This window comes from Phyllobates terribilis, unplaced genomic scaffold (assembly GCF_046119375.1).
Source record: "Phyllobates terribilis strain yellow unplaced genomic scaffold, ASM4611937v1 Scaffold_5__5_contigs__length_657084704, whole genome shotgun sequence".
Lineage (NCBI taxonomy): Eukaryota > Metazoa > Chordata > Amphibia > Anura > Dendrobatidae > Phyllobates > Phyllobates terribilis.
In genome coordinates this window covers 177,378,249-177,398,739 of record NW_027362765.1, presented here as the reverse complement: position 1 = coordinate 177,398,739, position 20,491 = coordinate 177,378,249, and the positions used below count along the sequence as shown (strand labels likewise).

Sequence of the window (20,491 nt, the reverse complement as noted above, 5' to 3'; positions counted from 1 at the left end):
TTACAAATAATTTGATGGGGTTTGAGGGATCCAAGTCACATAACTGTGTATTATTAATATCTGTCTTCTGGATTGTAGTGATTGACTACTGTTCATATGGGAATCACAGCTGTCAGCATGAGTGTGTGGGTATCCTGAATGGCTATTACTGCCGCTGTAATGAGGGCTACACTCTTCAGAGCGATGGCAAGACATGTCTGTGTAAGTGGAATGTAAAGTCCCGTCACATTATGGGTGTTCCCAAATGGGTCACCTTTGTTGATTCCATATGTGTCCTTGATTCATTTCTTCATTAATAATTACATGGTGGAAAATAGCCATAAGGGTGGTTGATAAATGGGTGAATGATAGAATATCAACCACTTATCAAAAAAGCTGTTAAATTTACTGCAGCCTAACTAAAAAATTTCCCAACGACTTCTTCTGTTCATGCAGGTGCAGTACGTAGATTAATTACGGTGAATCAGTTTTTCAGAGTGGTTTGGAGTCCATATTATTGGTGGAACCATTCACATATAGGACATGTGTTACTCCATGGGAAGGGATGCCTATTTTACAGCTTCTGTCGTAGAACACAAGGGTTCACAAAATTACTATTTCATTTATCATTTGTACTCACCTAACATTATCATTGTATTATCATTCCAGGAAGAAAATAAATTCTGTATTGACTTCTTCAATATATTAATATGTTCATTTCAGGTTTCATGATAAAAAAAATAAATTGTCTGGGAATAGGATTTAGGAGGACATCATCCCCATGGGGCCTTTGTTCATTTTAGAGTTCATGGTGAATTATGAGCAGTAGCCATGACTGTCTTAAAGATGGAAATATTTCTCAATTACGCCATACCGGTCAACTGCTTGAAATGGTCTTGTGGGAGATTCTGCGCACCATACAAAAATATTTTTTTATACATCATCCCTTTTACAGGCCTTGCCCCCTGTGCTTATTGGCAACAGGGTTAGTCTAATGGCGCAGTATCCTGGCACGAGGCACGAGAAACCTTTAGGAAGCACTGGTTCTCGGGAGGTTCTGTGAGGCTCCTGTGATTTGTAGGTGATTTGCCAACTCCTTTCATTGTCCAGAAGGTCTCCCATTTTTTCCAGGTGTTTGAGCAGAGTTTCTAAGTTTGATTTTTACCTTGGAACATGTAAGGTGTTTACAATAATCTTCAACTTTCTATATTGCAATGGCTGGCAGTCAATAGAGGCATTATTAAAGGTGTTTCCCAACTATGATATCTAACCTGGTTGGGTGATCCTCAGAAAAAGCATTAGCAAGAGATGCCACTTTTACTATATGGTTGGTATTGTAGTACGGGTTCCACACAAAAAGCAGTTTCCTGTGAGGAGAACATTTTTGGCAGTGGTTTATCTGCGGTGAAGATTTGGGGAATTATTTCTCTATGGCCATCTAGAGATCTTAAGGCCATACTGTGCACACAGATATTTCATTGACTCCATCATTTTCAATTTCTTTAAGCATCTTAACTCTTCATCGCCTCAAATATCAAAGTTGCTTCTTGTTTATATAATCCAAGTACAGAGAGTCAATGACACATTAGAATAAATATAATTTGATTAATACTTATTTCATTTAGAAGCTACTTTGGAGGTTAAAAAAAAGATGTTCAGGAGTTTCCTATAACCTACGATAGTAATTTGTTAAATTGCTTAATCATGATCTTAGACCCTGGAAAATCTGTTTTTCAAAAACCTCATTCAGTCAATCGATAGCGAGATTATCATTAGCCATCATATGTTTATACAGAAATTCCCATACTGTTTCATTATGTCCCACTCCAGTTGTGAGACCTTATGGCTTTGATGAGTACTCAATGTAATTTTTCTTGGCAGGATTTACAGTCTAGGGCCCTTCGGGGCAGGAAATCACAAGAACAGTAGTTAAAGTTCCATATTTAATTTCAGACTGGAGACGATACAGAAGTTAATACACTCCATGAACAGAATGGTTTGCTCCAATAAGAAAAAGTTTCAATGCGAAGAATGCAAAATAATTGTTTTAGCCTCTGTTTTCATTTCTCCAGTTTATGAATATCATCCTTCACGTTCATGGTCTGCAAGCCTGGTATTTCCTGTTTAGTCACTTCTGAAAGAGAGTAACCACTTCTGTAGACATCTTAGCCAACTTTCCTTAATAATAAATGACACACTGCAATAACAATGCAAGGAGAATCATTCACACTGGTTCAAAGGATGATTAGTCTTCCATATTTCTAGAAACCCAATGTAAAATCTCCTCTTTATCCATGAAGACCACCTTATATTGAAACATGTACAGGACAAGAAGACAACATTCTGAACATTTTACATATATACCAATGTGCCCACAGACTGTCATTACCAATCATATTTGACCACTATATGTCAGAATACCTTTTTAACTGTATCGAAAAGTGTAGATAACTTGTATGCTTTTCAATACAAGGGGATCCCATGAAAAATGTACAGTATTATACTGGACTATGTTATTTTTAACACTAAGACTCAATGGCAGACCTATGCGACTTTGAATACATTTATGACTTAGGTCTAATGTCAGTTTGTAAACATGGATGCCAAATGTAAGCCATGAATATAATTGATCAGAGCGTTACTATGATAATCTACCTGGTGAGACTGAACACATGACCACTATGCATAATTATTATACAATCTTGATTTTTCAAAAGGGCTCAGGTCAAAAAAGCAATATTGCTTGCCAAGAAAATAACATCAATGTTTTTCTCTTCTCCATGGACAATTACAATCTGTATTGTAATTAATAATATACTTTCAGCTAATGACATGTGCAAGATTGTGGCTCACGGATGTGAATTTAAGTGTGTCAGCACTCCTGGATCATACCACTGCATTTGCCCAGATGGACAAGAACTGCAAGCAGATGGAAAAACCTGCAATAGTGAGTATTCATCTGCCAGGTGTATGTTGTAATGATATATATACTTTGCAAAGATAGACTAAAAAGTCATTGTGACACTATATATATAGCTATGTAGCTAACTCTTCCTCCACCAAAGAGAGTCATTTATATATAATCCATACTAGAAATGTAATTTTCCCAACAGGATTTAAGGGTGTTAGCTAAATTACTCTCTTCGGTAGATGAAGAGTTAACTATACATATGCACAGTATAACTATTGTCACTTTTATTATATATACTTGTATATACTTTATATATAGAGAGAGAGAGAAAGAGAGAGATCTAGAGAGAGATCTAGAGAGAGATAGAGAGAGAGAGATTAAGAGGGAGAGAGGTCGAGAGAGATAAAGAGATATTGAGAAAGACCAAGAGAGAGATTCATCCCACTTTCCTTTGGAGTGATGCAGTCTTGGGGGACTCTTGGCATTAAAAGGTAGCTCTAATAGGAATCTGGCCTCGGCTTCATATGCTCACTGCGAATGCACTGGAGCTGCATTGTAATGGTAGGAACATATGGCTCTGAAGAAGACCAGGATCCCCTCTTGACTCTTTGGAGGTAGTTCTCGCTACTTATATAGCAATTTTTACTTTATGCTCTAAGGCCCATTTCAGAGAGGGAGACATGTAGACATCTATTGCTATATTTAGAGGTGGTATATTTGATGACAGGTTCATTTTAAGAGTCTCCTGTTTCAAAACAAACTGATTAATATTTCCAGTTATTCCAAATGTATAAGTGTGCATAACAAAATTTGCAAAATTCTCCTTTTGTCAACTATCTGTATGTCTTACATTACACATTCATGAAGTGGTTAGTAAACATGCTCCTTTATCTCTTATTTCTCCTAAATTGCTCAGAGGAGTTTATTATAGCCCTCCTTTCCCTCAACCCAACAATTCCAATACACTCCGAACATGATAGGTCACCCACCTGACACCAGATGATGCATTCACGTCCGCAGTGTTACATCCACACACTCTTTTTTACTCACTATCTTCAGGATGCTCCGCTCATGTGCTGCCGCGCGGCCCGGGCGTCGTAGGCGTTTCCACGGTTGCCTTGACAGCAGGAGGGATGACGTGTTCCTCCTTCCTGTTGTTCTCGGTGCGGTCGGACCCGCCCAGACGCCTGAGGGGGTGTGGCGCCACGATCGGAGACGCGCTTACTGGATAGACATTGCTGCCTCTTCATATAAGAATACCCATCTACTCACTTAAGCCACGCCTCCTGACGAAGCCACGCAGGCAAAACGCGCGTTGAGGCGCGCTTTCTTTTCACTCACAGCAGATCTCCCACACTCCTGACTATTATGTCTCAAGGTAATTCTTTGCAGTACTACATTTGTATATATTGAACCCAGTTTAGATGTTACTTACATGTTCTGCAAAGACTATGCTTACTCGCCTTTGTAGCCCCTTTTTTGAGCTTCATGTACAGTATATAGCTCTGGTGTCCTCCTAACAAGCAGGACACAGCTGTATGCTTGAACATACACTCGGGAATATAGAGTGTGGATCATTCTGCAGCTGGTGAATATGGTCTCTTTCTTCTTTGGGTAATTCCATCTTATCCTTAATTTGGCCCCTCACCTCAGTCTCCCACAATATGTCTCCAATTGTTGTTCATTATATGGAATATTTTGTATAATAAAATTTACTGATTTGTTGCACTAATAGCTATATCTTTGGCTGTTTTTGTTAGAGAATGGTGTCCTCCACATATATTTTAGTGGATCTTGGCTACATCTTTCTATCCCCTTTTTGGTGTTAGATTATGATATGGAGCTATCCTTATAGGTTTAAATAGGTCTTTTTTGAAGGCTCCCTTTGGGTAATGTAATAATGGTATGATTTTCTGTTTCCTAGAATGCTCCACTGGATACGTCGATTTGGTATTTGTGATTGATGGTTCTAAAAGTGTCAGACCCCAGAACTTCGAGCTTGTGAAGCAGTTTGTGATTAAGATCGTAGATACCTTGGATGTTTCTGCCCATGGCACACATGTTGGCCTTGTTCAGTATTCTAGCCGTGTGCGCACTGAGTTTTCATTGAACCAGTTTAAAACTGCTAAGGATATCAAGAATGCTGTAAATAACATTGCTTACATGGAGAAAGGCACCATGACTGGGCTGGCTTTGAAACATATGGTTGAGCACAGCTTCTCTCAGCAGGAAGGTGCCAGGCCAAATGTCCCTAAAATAGGTTTGGTGTTCACTGATGGACGTTCCCAAGATGACATCTCTGAATGGGCCAAAAAGGCCAAGGAAGCAGGTAAGAGAAGACAAAATATTTGGGAAAAATAATCTGTGTCCTATTTTATATACAATATATTTGACTTATTTGTCAGTACTAAGAAGTTTTAACTGACACTAAATCAATCAAGACTGAATCACATGGATTTGCAAAATTTCACATGGAGCAGGGACCGGGCTACTGTAGGTGTTTGTACATTTTCTACATTCTGGGTTGCAGGAATTACTATGTACGCTGTGGGTGTTGGGAAAGCAGTTGAAGATGAACTCAATGAAATTGCATCAGATCCTGTGAACAAGCATTCCTTCTACACAGCCGACTTTACCACGATGAATTTAATTGCTGAAGACCTAAAACTTAATGTTTGTCCAGGTAAGATGTACTGACTAGGGAGGGTTCTCTTCCTATGGCTTGTAAAATGTAAATTATGATTATCAAACTGCTGCCACCAACTAACATTTGAGCTTTCCTTCACCTGGAATAAATGTTCAATTTGTTGCCCAACTCTAGTATAGTGGCTTATTAGTGCCCTTTCCTGACACCCATCACGTGGGGTATATGCCCTGCCAGCTCCCCTTGCTAATTTCATGCACTGGCCTTTCCTGTACCTTAATATAAGAAAGTTCCTGAGACGTGGACAGAATCATAGAAGTATTTAGTGAGCAACCGTTGAACGAGAAAAAATGTGAGATCTTTGGTGCGCCATTGAAAAATTAGGTAATTTCATATTGACTAGTGATGAGCGAGCATGATCGTTTAACCCTTTAATCGAGCATGCTCGGGTGCTCGCCAAGTATTTGCGGCATGCTCGGCAGCTATGTTTGATCCGCTGCGGCTGCATGTATCATGGCTGTTAGACAGCTGCGACACATGCAGGGATTGCCTGTTTGTTAGCTGTCTAACAGCCGTGATACATGCAGCCGTGACGGATCAAACATAGATGCTGAGCACGCCGCAAATACTCGGCGAGCACCCGAGTACACACACTCGCGCATGACTAATATTGATAGATCTATGAAGAAAGAGCTACACCAGCCTATTTATCATAAGGTGAGAATTGTCACTTGATACAACATCGGTTAAAGGACAGCCCACTTTCTAATTACCATTTATAATACTTATGTCATCTTATGTGTCAAAGAAGCTTATGGTTCCTCTCTCACATGGAAACGACACTATTGTACATAGGCTACATTCATACTTATTCACTTAATGGGAGTCTGTCAGCACAAAATGATGTGCAAACCAAAACAGGAGCTTGGTGTACCCTTGGTGTGACCAAACAATTCAGTGCACCTTCCCACCTACTAGTTTTGAATCTCCGCACTCCTCTTTCTTGATTGACAGCTCTGGCTTTAAAGTTGCTCTGAACTGCTCGGCCAGGGTGCACTGAACCCCTGTACTTAGCTTCGACGGTCATTTTGTGCTGACATAGTCCCTCTAAATTAAGATAAGTTGCAATACCAGACACGGCATATTGACAAGACAGATGCTGTTTATGGAAAAAAAAGCACAACCCCTTTCTACTCTTGGACAATGCTTTTAGTATATTGGCCTGTACCAGAAAATCTATATTGACAGAATACATATCAGTAATAAGTAATATATTATGCCTATAATAATATCCTTATCATACTGGATCTATTTCTCAAGGTGAACATCTCTAGCCCAGGCACACAGACAACACAATGTCTGCCTGAGGTGATTTGGCCTAATTGCAACAAGACCGACTTTTTGATAAGATTTACTTAGACAGGAATATGTCTAAGGATTCCTTTTATAATACCAGTGTTCTCCTTAGGAGCTGAGAAGAAGTTTTCTGCAAGCAATTTGTTTTATTAATGAAGCATAATAGTAAAGAAATTATACTTTGTATTTGCAGAAGAGATAAAAGGAGAGACAGAGTTTAAGAACCCCTGTGACTGCGAACATCTCGTCAGCTTCCAGACAAATACCCTCACAACGCTAGGAAACCTGGCAGACAAACATATCCTTTCTATGTTCTGGTATTATATTATTCATTCTAAATACAAGTGAAGGTGAGCATATAGGAAACAACATTTTAACGTACCCAAACTTTGTACTTCCACGCAGTGTGACTGACTGGCTGTAATGTGGCTCATCAGTGGTCACCTGGCAGCTCGAGAAATGTCTTTGTTTCCCTGGCCTTCACCTTTTAACCCCTATATAGGGATCTGGACTTACAAAGGGTTCCCTGGGCAAGGGCCACAGAGGCAGCTTCTGTTCGATGGTGCAGGCAGGCAGGAGTGCTCAGGTCAAGTACGAACCGAGAGAGCAGAGAAGGTGCAAAATCATAAGACGCAAGAATAGTTAGTGAAACAAGCTGAGGTCAAAACAGGAAACAAATATACTAGACAGGAACTGAACAGACAGGACTAAACCAGAGGAGCACAAAGCTATATCTGGCAGCTTCCAGCAGTAAGCTGGGAGCTGAAGTAGGGTGTGGTGTTTTCCAATAGGGTGAAGAAGAGAGCTGATAACTCCAGCTGGACAGCACACACACATACTGCCAGACTGGACAGCACTGCAGGTTCCACCCACCCTAATCTTAGTGGCTTGGCAGAGCTATGCCATCCAGAGCCTCTGGTTTTGATGCCATTTTATCACCAGCGCTTCCTGCAGAATGAATACGGTGGAGCCTGGTGGCAGAAGCACAGGTCGCAGGAGCAGGTCCTAGCGGAGATGTGACACTGGCATGGTGTGATGCTTCAGCACAATGGGTGGGGCAGGTGCTATAGCAATCGCTTCACGCCTGGAGACTATATTGCATAGATCCAATTGGACCCATGTAACGGCTCAGATTGGCCTACATAGAACAGGTGAATTCCCCGGTGGGCCCCTGTGCAGGAGTGGTCAATCCCACCCCACACACACACAAATGAGCAGTAGTTGGCACAATACACTTGATTCACTGTATACAGATAAAGGCAGCCTCTTATCATTCATTTAGAAAGCTACCAACCGTATTATTACATAAAAGCAGAGGGGAATTTGCTAGTGAGGGGAATGTAAAATGTGCATCTAACTGAACAGTGGTCCTCAGAGTCAATATTACTGGTGCGTCCTTTGTGCCCTAGTCCGGCATTGCCCATGCACAATACTCTTTTAGCAATGTAAAATCGGTACAACAACTCTCAGGTAAATTTGAGAATGTAGTTTATTTCTCTTTATCCATTGAAAAAACAGACAAACTCAAGGACTTGGGAGAAAAAGATGTTGACAGATATCTTAAAGTGGTTATTCCACGAAGATGTTTATTTCACATATTTATTTCAGTGAATCCGCAGGATAGGTGATTAATATATGGTCGATGGGGGTCCAACTACATGCAGATAGGTGATAAATGTTGTTCTTGGCATAACCCATTTACGTGTAGGGTCAGCATAGACCCTCAACTTGAAGATTTTCATCTTTGTTTTCCATTCGTTAACTGTTCACATGGATGTTCTGCACAGATTGGTCATGGGCGGACACCAACAGCACCCACAGACCCCATTCATAATGTGGGTCAGGTTCCTCCATGGTATGTGTCATTTTAGTGAAAAAGAGATTGATGTATGCTGTAACAAGGCGGGTGGTGGAACTACTGTGCCTTGGTGCGAGGAGAACCCGGAGGGATGTGACTAGGAGCCTCACCTAATCTGACCTCAGATGTACGGTGGCTTGACGACTCCGTGATCCAAGGAGGGACGAAGGAGGTAGCCCAGGTGCAACTCCGGGCTCACCCTGGGTTGATGGCAGGTGACCCCCAAGGAACAGGAGGGAGGCACAGGCGGGCATGGCTGATGGACAGGCAGGCTGGCACGACTGGAAGACAGGCAGGCTGGCACGGCTGGTAGACAGGCAGGCATGACTACTAGACATGCGGGCATGGCTGACAGGCAGGCTGGCATGACTGGTAGACAGGCGGGCACGGCTGATAGACAGGCAGGTGGGCACGGCTGATAGGCAGGCGGGCACGGCTGGTAGACAGATAGGCCGGCACGGCTGGTAGACAGGCTGGCTGGCACGACTGGTAGACAGACAGGTGGACACGGCTGGTAGACAGATAGGCAGTCATGGCTGGTAGACAGGCGGGCTGGCATGGCTGGTAGACAGACAGGCGAGCACGGTTGGTAGACAGGCAGGTAAATGGTGATACATGCACTGGGACCTGAGAACTGACAAGAGTGTTTAAGCAACAAACTTTCTACATTGCACAGGCACCTCCATGTTGGAAGAGGTGCCTTAACCACTTCGCACCAGAGCCTGTTTTTGCCTTCGTGACCGGGCCAATTTTTTCAATTCTGACCACTGTCACTTTATGAAGTAATTACTCTGGAACGCTTCAACGTATTCCCCTGATTCTGAGAGTGTTTTTTCATGACATATTGTACTTCATGATACTGGTAAAATTTCTTCGATATAACTTGCGTTTATTTGTGAAAAAATCGGAAATTTGGCAAAAATTTTGAAAATTTTGCAATTTTCTAACTTTGAATTTTCATGCCCTTAAATCAGAGAGATGTGTCACACAAAATAGTTAATAAATAACATTTCCCACATGTCTACTTTACATCAGCACAATTTTGGAACCAAAATTTTTTTTTGTTAGGGAGCTATAAGGGTTAAAAGTTGACCAGCGATTTCTCATTTTTCCAACAAAATTTACAAAAACATTTTTTTAGGGACCACATCATATTTGAAGTCACTTTGAGGGGTCTTTATGACAGAAAATACCAAAAAGTGACACCATTCTAAAAACTGCACCCCTCAAGGTGCTCAAAACCACATTCAAGAACTTTATTAACCCTTCAGGTGCTTCACAGGAATTTTTGGAATTTGGAAGAAAAAAATTAACATTTAACTTTTTTCACAAAAATGTTACTTTAGACCCAATTTTTTCTATTTTCACGGGGGTAACAGGAAAAAATGGACCCCAAATTTTTTTGTGCAATTTCTCTTGAGCGTGCTGATACCCCATATGTGAGGGAAAACCACTGTTTGGGCGCACTGCAGGGTTCGGAAGGGAAGGAGCGCCATTAGACTTTTTGAATATAAAATTTGTCTGAATAATTAGCAGACTCCATGTTGCGTTTGGAGAGCTCCTGATGTGCCAAAACAGTGGAAACCCCCCACAAGTTACACCATTTTGGAAACTAGACCCCTTAGGGAACTTATCTAGATGTGCGGTGAGCACCTTGAACCCCAAGGTTCTTCACAGAAGTTTATAATATTGAGCTGTAAAAATAAAATTTTCACATTTTTCCCACAAAAACGTTTTTCATCCCTTAATTTTGCATTATCATAAGGGTAATAGGAAAAATTGCACCATGAAATTTGTTGTACATTTTCTCCTGAACACGCTGATACCCCATATGTGGGGGAAAACCACTGCTTTGGTGTACGGCAGGGTTCGGAAGAGAAAGGAGCGCTATGTTGGCTGGGATAGGCAGCAGACACCATGTCACATTTGAAGAGTCGCTGACATGCCAAAACAGCAGAAACCCCCACAAGTGACCCCATTTTGTAAACTACACCTCTCAAGGAATTCATCTAGGGAAGTAGTGAGTATTTTTTAATTTTTAAATTTATACCATTGGACAGTGAAAAAAGCATAATTATATTTTTACCCTCAGATTTTACATTTTCACTCAGGGCAATGGGTAAAAATGGTGCCGAAATGTGTCACACAATTTCTTCTAAAAGTGGCAATACCCCATATGTGGCTGTATCGTACCGCTCAGCCATACGGCGAGATCTGGGGGGGACGGAGTGCTATTTGACAATTGGAGAACAAATTATTGTAGAATAGGCATTTGGATTTGGGAGCACAAAATTTTCTGAATTTCTTTTGGGGGGCAAGGGCCATTTCACTTTTCCAGAGCCTTTCTGCTACCAGTAACTTGGAAGTCCCTTATATTTTTAACAGATGACAGACCTGAGTGGGGACTAGCTTTTTTTGAGGACTGAGTTGAAGCTTTTATTGGGAACATTTTATGTAACATTTATCCGGCGCTCTAGGCTGAGCACTTACATCGGGGTTTCCATCTAAATTTCCAAGTGATGTAATTCAGATGAAACCCCTGCGGGATCCATTCACTGTAATGAGGCAGCAGAGTTACTCTGGACTCCGTCTGGCCTCTGTTTAGCGGTGTCCTTTTTTTCAGAAGTGCACAAAACTGGCCAACCGCACTTTTATGCACACCTAAAACAAATGACACCGTGGGATCCCAGGCTAGACGGCGTCCACAGTGGTCTATATCTGCCTCATTACAGGGAATCTTCCGTCATGGGTTCTGGCTGAATCACGTATTTCAGAGATTTACACGGAAACTCTGGTGTAAGTGCTCAGCGCAGAGCGCAGGATAAATGTGAGCAGAGCCTTACTGCGATCTTTCGGAGACATAATAAACAAATCAGTAGCAGGTGAAGAATTGGTTTTATTTATTTTTTACGCCGCTCCTCGTGAGGTATAAGTGATGAGATTACTTTATTCTTCAGGTCGGTGCTATTACAGAGATACCAGATTTATATCGGGTTTTTATGACTGACAGCTGTCACACACTAAAAGACGCTTTTTTTTGCAAAATCTAGTTTTTGCATCACCATATTTTGAGAGCTATAATTTTTCCATATTTCGGCCGACAGAGTGATGTGACGGCTTGTTTTTTGCGGGACGAGTTGACATTTTTATTGGTACCATTTTTGGGTACGTGACATTTTTTGATTGCTTTCTATTCCGTTTTTTGGGAGGTAAAATTAACAAAAACCAATTCAGGAATTGTTCTTTGAGGTATTTTTTTATGCCGTTCTGCGTGTGGTAAAAGTGATCAGGCAGCGTTATTCTTTGGGTCAGTACATTTACAGCGATACTACACTTACTGTATATTTTTTTAATGTTTTGGCGCTTTTACACAATAAAACAAATTTATAGAAAAAAATATTTTTTTTGCATTGCTTTATTCTGAGCACTATAACTTTTTTCTTTTTCGACTGATGGAGCTGTATGGCGGCTTGTTTTTTGCGGAACAAGATGACGTTTTCAGCACCACCATTTTTATTTCTATTTTGCTTTTTGATCGCATTTTTTTCCACTTTTTGTTTGGCGATATGATGAAAAAGCATATTTTTTTGCTCTGTTTTTTTATTTATTTTTATTACGGTGTGCACAGAAGGAGTTAATTAGTGTGACAGTTTTATAGCTCGGGTTGTTTTGGATGCGGCGATACCAAATATGTGTTCTTTTTTTGGTTTTGTAAAAATATACGGATTTATTGGTTTAATATTTTATTTATTTATTTTTATTTATTTTGTTATTTTTTTTAACAGTTTAAAAACTTTTTTTTTTACTTTTTTTACATTTTTACTTAGTCCCTGTATGGGACATTAATTTTTATTTTTCTGATCACTGATCTCATGTAATGTAATAGACATATATTACATTACATTACATTACATGAGATCTTCCCTGTTTCAGTCAGAGTCACCATATATGGCAGAGCTGGAGGCGGTTGTAGCACCCTGAGGATTCGGCTGCTACAGGGGTATTGCACCTCAACCAGAGGTGTGGTATTCCACTCCCGGGTAAGGATGGAGTGTGGAACTGAGCTCAGTAAGCTGCATGCACTACACACATCCCATTTCCGAGGAACAGACCAACGGTACTCCCACTTGGAAATGTGCAGGTACGACCGAGTCTGTTCCTGGCTGGAGTGGGAGGGGGGTGGTACATCCCAGTAGTGTAGGGGCAGATAGGGGGAGCAGTCTGGGTAGTGCTAGGAGCTCATTGGGTGCTGGTCACCTGAGCTCACACATAGAGGGAGTATATAAGGTGGGCACCATCTAAGATCAGGGTCAGTCAGCCACAGTCAGTCAGCCACAGTCAGTCAGTCTGTGAGTCTTTGCAGAGGAAGAGAGCAGAAGAGCAGAGCAGCCCCAGGCCCAAAAGAGAGAGAGGAGAAAACGAAAGACCCAGAGGGGGAGAAAGAAGGAACTCTGAGAGCCCAAATATAATCACAGGGTGAAGAGTTGGCAACAGGGTACCGGATCCCAAACTGGTGGGGGCTACAGCATACCTCAGCCAGAGACCGGAGGCCGTGGGCAGCATCTGCCACGGCCACCCACCATATCCACCCAGAAGGCAGACCACGCATAGGGTCAGGGAACCCAGAGGCAAGGGTTCGCCAACAAGAGGCCCGAGGGAGCCGGACTTAGGTGGATCCCTGGTGGGGAAGGCCAGAGACGAGGACAGGACAGAACGGGAGCTCAGAACCACGCTCCAGAACTACTTGGGGGTTGGCCGAGTCCAGGACCTGGTGGACGCAGCACGGCTCGGGTGGTCACTTAAGGCCGGAGTGACCGGAACATCTGCAGTAAGTAAAGAACCCTGAACTGCACAACCCGACTCTGACTCTCATTACCATCATCCCTGCACTTCCACAACCACCATCCTCTGCACCTGACCCCCTGAGGCTATACCCCTCCCGTTGGGGGTTATACCACCTAAGCTGCACAAACACCATCAGCCTCAGCGGACCCTGCTGCAGCGGCGGCCGTAGTGACCGCAATTCAACGGGTGGCGTAGTCGACATAAAGAACTTTAGTAACATCAGTAAGGACTGCCACACACTGAGCTTGACACCCTGGGCACGGACCGGGTCACAGCCACTCGGAGACTACAACCCCCATCTGATCCGGCTCCGGGTATTCCCCTAAAGAATATGGCCCAGGGGGTGCGTCACGGTCATGTGACCTCCAGCTGCCATAGCAACCCCAGGTCATGGAAGGAATTGGAGGTCTTCGGAGAGGTAAGTAAGACGACCCCCTCTCCTCCTGCTGTCTCCTATATGCCGCAATCACTATAGATCGCAGCATATAGAAGGCAGCTAAGGGTTAACATCACTGGGACCTGATCCAATCAGGTCCCGATGATGTTCCCTGTCAGAGCTAACGCTCTGCACCGGAATCGCAGCGCTTGCAGGACCCTGGGGGTCCTGAGCGCTGCGAGACCACCCACCGTTTTTAAACGTCCGCGCTGCACAGAGCCCAGGCAGCGCGGACGTTTATGTACAGTGGGCAGTCGGGAACCGGTTAAGCTGCTAATGTCCTCCAGCCATTGGCCGGGGACACTTTAGGACGGCGTGCGTGGCCCTTTTAAGAGGCAGGGAGCGCGCGCCCTAAGCACAGTGCCCGGGGATCTGCATGCAGTGCGTGTAGCCCAGTCACAGTCAGCGTGGAGGGAGGACGGAGGAGCGGGACACCCCCGCTGGGAGCCACAGCGGTAAGTGGTTCAGGTCTCTGCCGGGGGAGAGGGGCAGGAGGCAGAGATGCCGATGCTACATATGCATTTCCTTTTAAATATGATGCAATCTAAAACCCTTCTAACCAATGGTCCAATATCCTATAAATTTCCCTTAACAGTCTTTACTAGCTCAACTCACAGCAAGACTTGAATCCCTGGAAAACCAGCTGGCTGATAAGAAATGAAGATTCTTATTGTAAAAAAAAACTGAAGAAGCTATGAAGAGATCTATGTGACTTTTTGATGTCACGTGGTATTATTTTGTAATCCCTTTCTGGAGGCATAGACTGACATGCCAAGCAGAGCTGTAAAACTATCTATATATAAATAAATGTGAATAGATTGTTGTTTATTATTATAAGGATTTTACTGTTTTCTTCTGTAGGAAATGGAAACCATGTTAGTGGTATAGAGCGTTAGAAGATATTTTTTATTTAATTTTTTGTTTAACTTTTTAATAAAACTTAACAAAATGAATCATATCTCATGGTAACAGTACTTTATTTTAGCATGTATACACGTGCTCCAAGTTTCTCTAAAAGCTGTTGGTTTAATGTAATATTAGATACATTACATAATCTATAGCTGCACAACTCCTCCATAAAAAGACAAGGAAAATAAAGAAGTGGATTCTGCCAACATCAATACCAATGTGAACCTAGCTACCATATAAAACAGCATTGTGATTCAGCCAGATAGAATTAATTTCCATCATTGAGGTAGAAATGTTAGACGTGCCACATGCTTTGTAAAATGTCATAAGGTATCTCTATTCTTTTCAGTGCAAAGACCACCCGACACAGGGTTTAACCTGCGGCTATATCATGCTTTATGGTCAGAGTTTAGCTACTTATCTCTCTTGCCAGGTCTAAATTTGAAGATTTATTGCATATAATAGGAATAAATGGCAGATAAACAGGCAAACACATTGCCCATAACTAATGACAATCAGCAGTATAGCAAATGAAGAAGTACTCGTCCACTTGCCTTTATATGTTTCAGCGATCATTTATGTGTTGGTCCATTTTCCCCTATACAGATTCCATTGCAAGTGACATAGATTAGAAAAGAAGATGTCAGTATGCAAACAACAAATGAGCGAATCATCATTCTAGATTTGATCTCTGGGCATGTTCACACTAAGCAATGATTCTAATCGATTAATGAAGCCCTCCCACAAAGTTTTTCTTTTCCATTAAATCTGTGTATATATGAATGTAGTGTAGTGTTAGTATCAATATATTCACCTACAGCCTCCTTCTCCAGTATCCAATGTCGTTCTGCTCCTCTTCTCAGTGATGTCTCCGCTCTTCAGACTTTCCGGGTCACATTGCGCTCGTGTGACATGGATGTGGCTTTTACAATGTTAGCCTATGGAGTGTCAGAACAAGGTAACTTGGTCTGGTTTATATACAAGGGGTAGCGGGTACAAAGTTTTATGGACGTTTCCTTCGCAGTGTAAAGCATTTTCACACACATAGTTTCTTTCCACTGTAGTCTACTCTAGGGCCGGTGAAGCACACTGTTTCACCCTACTTTGTCCCAGCCTAACTTGTCACAACAGTCCTGATGAACAAGTCTCTCTACCTGCTCAGCGGTTCCGCATCCCATTTCTTCCACTACTAGCGCCCTGGATCTACCACTCAGGACCACCCACTAGTCCCATGAACTCAGTCCTGTTTAGGTACGGTGCCTTCGGCATTTAGTAAGCTCAAGGTTTCTCGTGAAACGTTATCCTATCCAAAGACCCTTTTAAGGTGGAAGGCCACTCTGTCTCGTCTTCAGTCAGTTCCAGGTCGCACTACTCCCTTGTCCCTTAGTCTCCTTTGTTGTAGTTCACCCACAACGGCAGCACTGCTCACAGTCACTTCCTACTACTACTTGAATTTGCCTCTATCTGTCTAACTACAGGAAGTCGTCTCGTTACCTAACAATAAGCCCCTCCCACTATGGGCTAGTCCCGAACATTAACTCTATCTTACCCTAACGTCACCAACTACAGTCACTAACTTCACTAACTTATCCTACCGATCTTGTGTCCTGAGTCCTCATCTATGTCTTACCCTATTCTATCCTATACTGTACACGACCAACATTATGCATTACCTTTACCTTACAACACAATTCACATGACATAATATATACAAAGACACAGGACATAATACACATTATAACGTGATTGGTTTCTCAAGGGATAGGAACGTGGCAGTTCAGTCCACACCTCTTACATACAGTATACACAGATTTATAAAAAAAACTTCATGGGAGGGCTTCTTGAAAGAGAATCTGTCACAAGATTTTTGCTACCCCATCTGAGAGCAGCATGATGCAGGGGCAAAGAACCTAATTCCAGTGATGTATAATTTACTTTACTGGGTGCTGCCATTTTTATTTTTTCTCACTGCTAAGCTGTATATAACCTCATCCACACCACTGATTGACATCTTTCTGTGTACACTGTGCATAGGCAGAAAGCTGCCTATCAGTGGTGGGGTGTAGTTGGACTACATGGTAGCAGGACAGGTAGTCCTCTAGTGATAATCCCATTCTGATAAAACAATGATTTTATCAAAACTGCAGCAAGCAGCCTAGTAAGTGATACATCGCTGGAATCAGGGTCTCTATCTCTACATTATACTGCTCTCAGATTAGGTAGAAAAAAACTGGTCACAGATTCCCTTTAATCATAAGAGTGTGAAGAGCCCCATGCCCTTCACTAGTTTTTAAACCCTCCTACAGTCAAGTGGTACCAAGCCATTCAACAAGACATTCTGTAAAGGTCATGCCTAATCTCTCTACGTAACAGCGAAAGGTAGGGGAGAAGGTCACCTGTTTGAACATGTTACCTGTATAAAAGACACCTGTCCACATACTCAATCAATCACACTCTAACCTCTCATCCATGGCCAAGATAAAAGAGCTGTTTAAGGACACCAGGGACAAAATTGTAGACCTGCACAAGGCTGCAATGAGCTATAGGACAATAGGCAAGCAGCTTGGTGAGAAGGCAACAACTGTTGGCACAATTATTAGTAAATGGAAGAAACACAAGATGACTGTCAATCCTCCGCGGTCTGGGGCTCCATGCGAGATCTCGCCTCGTGGGGTAAGGATGATTCTGAGAAAGGTCAGGAATCAGCCCAGAACTACATGGGAGGACCTGGTCAATGACCTGAAGAGAGCTGGGACCACAGTCTCAAACATTACCATTAGTAACACACTACACCGCCATCGATTAAAATCCTGCAGGGCACGCAAGGACCCCCTGCTCATGTCTGCTCTGACCCGTTTGAGGTCCACCAATGACCATCTGGATGATCCAGAGAAGGCATGGGAGAAGGTCATGTGGTCAGATGAGACCAAAATACGGTTTTGAATTCACAGAATACAAAGAGCATGTAAACCAAGGACTCCCAAAAGGTAATACAGGTAACAATGAGTGCAGAGTAGGAGGGCTTCTTAAAGAAAAACGAATAGGTCTGTGAGAGCCAGAATTCTTGCTGGTTGGTAGGTAATCAAATACTTATTTCATGCAATAAAATGCAAATTAATTATTTAAAAATCATAAAATGTGATTTTCTGTTTTTTTCCTTTTAGATTCCGTCTCTCACAGGTGAAGTGCACCTACGATAAAAATTGCAGACCTCTCCATTCTTTGTAGGTGGGAACACTTGCAAAATCAGCAGTGTATCAAATACTTATTTTCCCCACTGTATATAAAGATAAGTAGATAGACAGAGAGACAGATAGCTAGCTAGATAGATAGATGATAGATAGATAGATAGATAGATAGATAGATAGATAGATAGATAGATAGATAGATAGATGGATAGATAGATAGATGGATGATAGATAGATTTCTACTCTGCCGCCTGCAGTATAACACTTACCGCAGACTGACAGGCGAATCATTTAGCTCTCAGTTTGTATTTCCTAAATACAGACATTTTTGGAGCCAACTACCACAATGTAATTAATACCATATTTCTAACACTATTAGCAGGAAAACTTGGCAATATAAAGTGCACATTCTGAGGTGTGTAATAACTGGCTTCTTACTGATATGGCAATCCAACTCCAGAATATTATAGAGAGTCCTTTATGTGAGGCACAAATACAATCCTGCTGATCCAGCACAAGAGGTGTCTCTGCAGAGCAACGAAGCTTGCAAGCAGCTGATAGAACTATTAAGCCTTGAAAGATGCCTTTCATCTTATGCTGAGTGTGTCACAGTTCAAATATGGACCATGCCATTATGCACGGACTGTCCATGGGTCTCCCGACCCGAACTTGACAGCCTAATATATGCCTATGAGGCTGTCAAGTTGGGGTCAGGAGAACCATGGACATTCCATGCACCACGTTCTGCACTCTCACCATGACACACAGTATGCGGCATAAGGCTGTATTCACACATCAGTGTAAAATGTCCACGCTGTTCGATTTTCTTATCTGACAGCTCACAGATCCATAGAGTTAAATGGCTGTATTAACACATTTATGAAAATCGTGAATCCCTAGCCAAGATTTTTAAGACTCAGAGCAGATTCTATGCTGATTCATGTTTCGGCCTTACATGTAAATCGGTTCCATGAAATACAGTTGGAAATCAGAATACTTCAGTTTTTACCGCTGTGTCTGTGGCGCCCCTGAGGGTTCAGTCGCCACAGAGGTACTGCACTTCACCCAGAGGTGTGGTGTCTCTCTTCTCTCTGGTAAGGAGGGAGTGCTGCACGGAACCCCAAACACCTGCATCCAACACTACACTGCTCCAGGCCGGCAGGAGGGGCAACATGCAGAGCGCAGCTGCTGAGCCCTGACCCTGGCTGCAGTGGGGGGGAACCCAAAGGTAGGGGGAACCAGTAGTGGGTGTGGGAGGAGGAAGTAGTTAGAGGAAGCACTTTGGTAGGAGTATAAAATAGGGAAGCCATCTTAGGGTGGCAGTTCAGAAGAGGGAGATCAGAATAGGAGAGCAGTTCAGAAGAACAGTCCGGGAGCAGAGTCTCATTAGGAGCTCTGCTCCACAAGTAGGGCCAAGTCTGGAGGCCCAGGAGGGGAGCAGAGGAGTAGGCTCCGTTCTAAGAAGGGATCCTAGGGGGTACGGCGAGTGCAGGAAGGCACCCGTACGCCCCGCGCCTGTCAGAAGACAGGGGGATCGTAAGCCGCATTCTAATCCCCAGGACGGTCGAGCAGGTCCGGGATCCAACGTACAGGAAGGACTTCAGAGCACCCGAGCTGGATTGAGAGTGGGCAGCGCAGGGCAGGAGGGAGAAAGACCCAGTGTGAAGTCAGTCTAGAGAGGAACACGAGAAAGTGGGGTTCTGTCAGGCATTCCTGAATCCCCTGAGGAAGAGCTGGACCCCTGTCTGGTGAACGCAGCGCGACGTGGGAGGCTGTAAGCTGACAGTGCACCCTGTGGAACTAAAGAACTGTGAGTAAAGACACGGATGACTGCACTGCACCGCCTCTGTCCAGTTATTTCGTCCGCGCCATCATTCCCTCCCTGCACTACAACGCCCAGCGCAACCACCACACCATCTTACACTGCCCTGGAGGTAGCTCTACCCGTGGAGAGCCACACCATCCCTGCTGCCGTAACACCAGCTCCAGAGGACTGCTCCGCAGCGGCGGCTCTCTCTAGCCGCGATCCACGGGTGGCGTCACGAACACTTAAATCCCTTATAAAAATCCCCCTTTTTACTGACCGCCCTGGGTCACGGATCGGGCCAGCCACCATGATATCCCCCGGCAACCAGAGGCCCGGCTGCCGAGTACCCCACGGCCCTGGGGGAGCGTCATGTCTCGCAGTTGTTGCTTAGTGATACATTTGAATAAAAACGTGATCCTCGAGGGATTTTTATATTGGTTTAGGAACAAATACACCTCTTGAGTGAAAAAATAAATGGATGAGAAAAACCGGATGCCACACATATGCCATTAAGATAACACCTGAGAAAAAACTATCCATTTCTCAAGTATGGCAAAA

At 43.1% G+C, this 20,491-nt stretch overlaps 1 protein-coding gene across 2 annotated transcripts in view; it reads left to right on the top strand.

Annotated features, from left to right (window-relative positions):
* The window catches only part of MATN4 (matrilin 4), a 79,331-nt gene extending 64,406 nt beyond the window's left edge, over nucleotides 1–14,925 (top strand). Inside the window, exons 8-13 of one of the 2 annotated variants that reach the window (XM_073681131.1) lie at nucleotides 79–201; nucleotides 2,804–2,926; nucleotides 4,815–5,219; nucleotides 5,421–5,573; nucleotides 7,084–7,188; nucleotides 14,632–14,925. In XM_073681131.1, the coding sequence (XP_073537232.1) occupies nucleotides 79–201; nucleotides 2,804–2,926; nucleotides 4,815–5,219; nucleotides 5,421–5,573; nucleotides 7,084–7,188; nucleotides 14,632–14,690 (968 nt within the window). In that variant the 3' untranslated portion in view covers nucleotides 14,691–14,925. The remainder of the gene's footprint in view (nucleotides 1–78; nucleotides 202–2,803; nucleotides 2,927–4,814; nucleotides 5,220–5,420; nucleotides 5,574–7,083; nucleotides 7,189–14,631) is intronic. The other variant, XM_073681132.1, reaches the window with a different exon arrangement.
* Nucleotides 14,926–20,491: the final 5,566 nt, after the last annotated feature.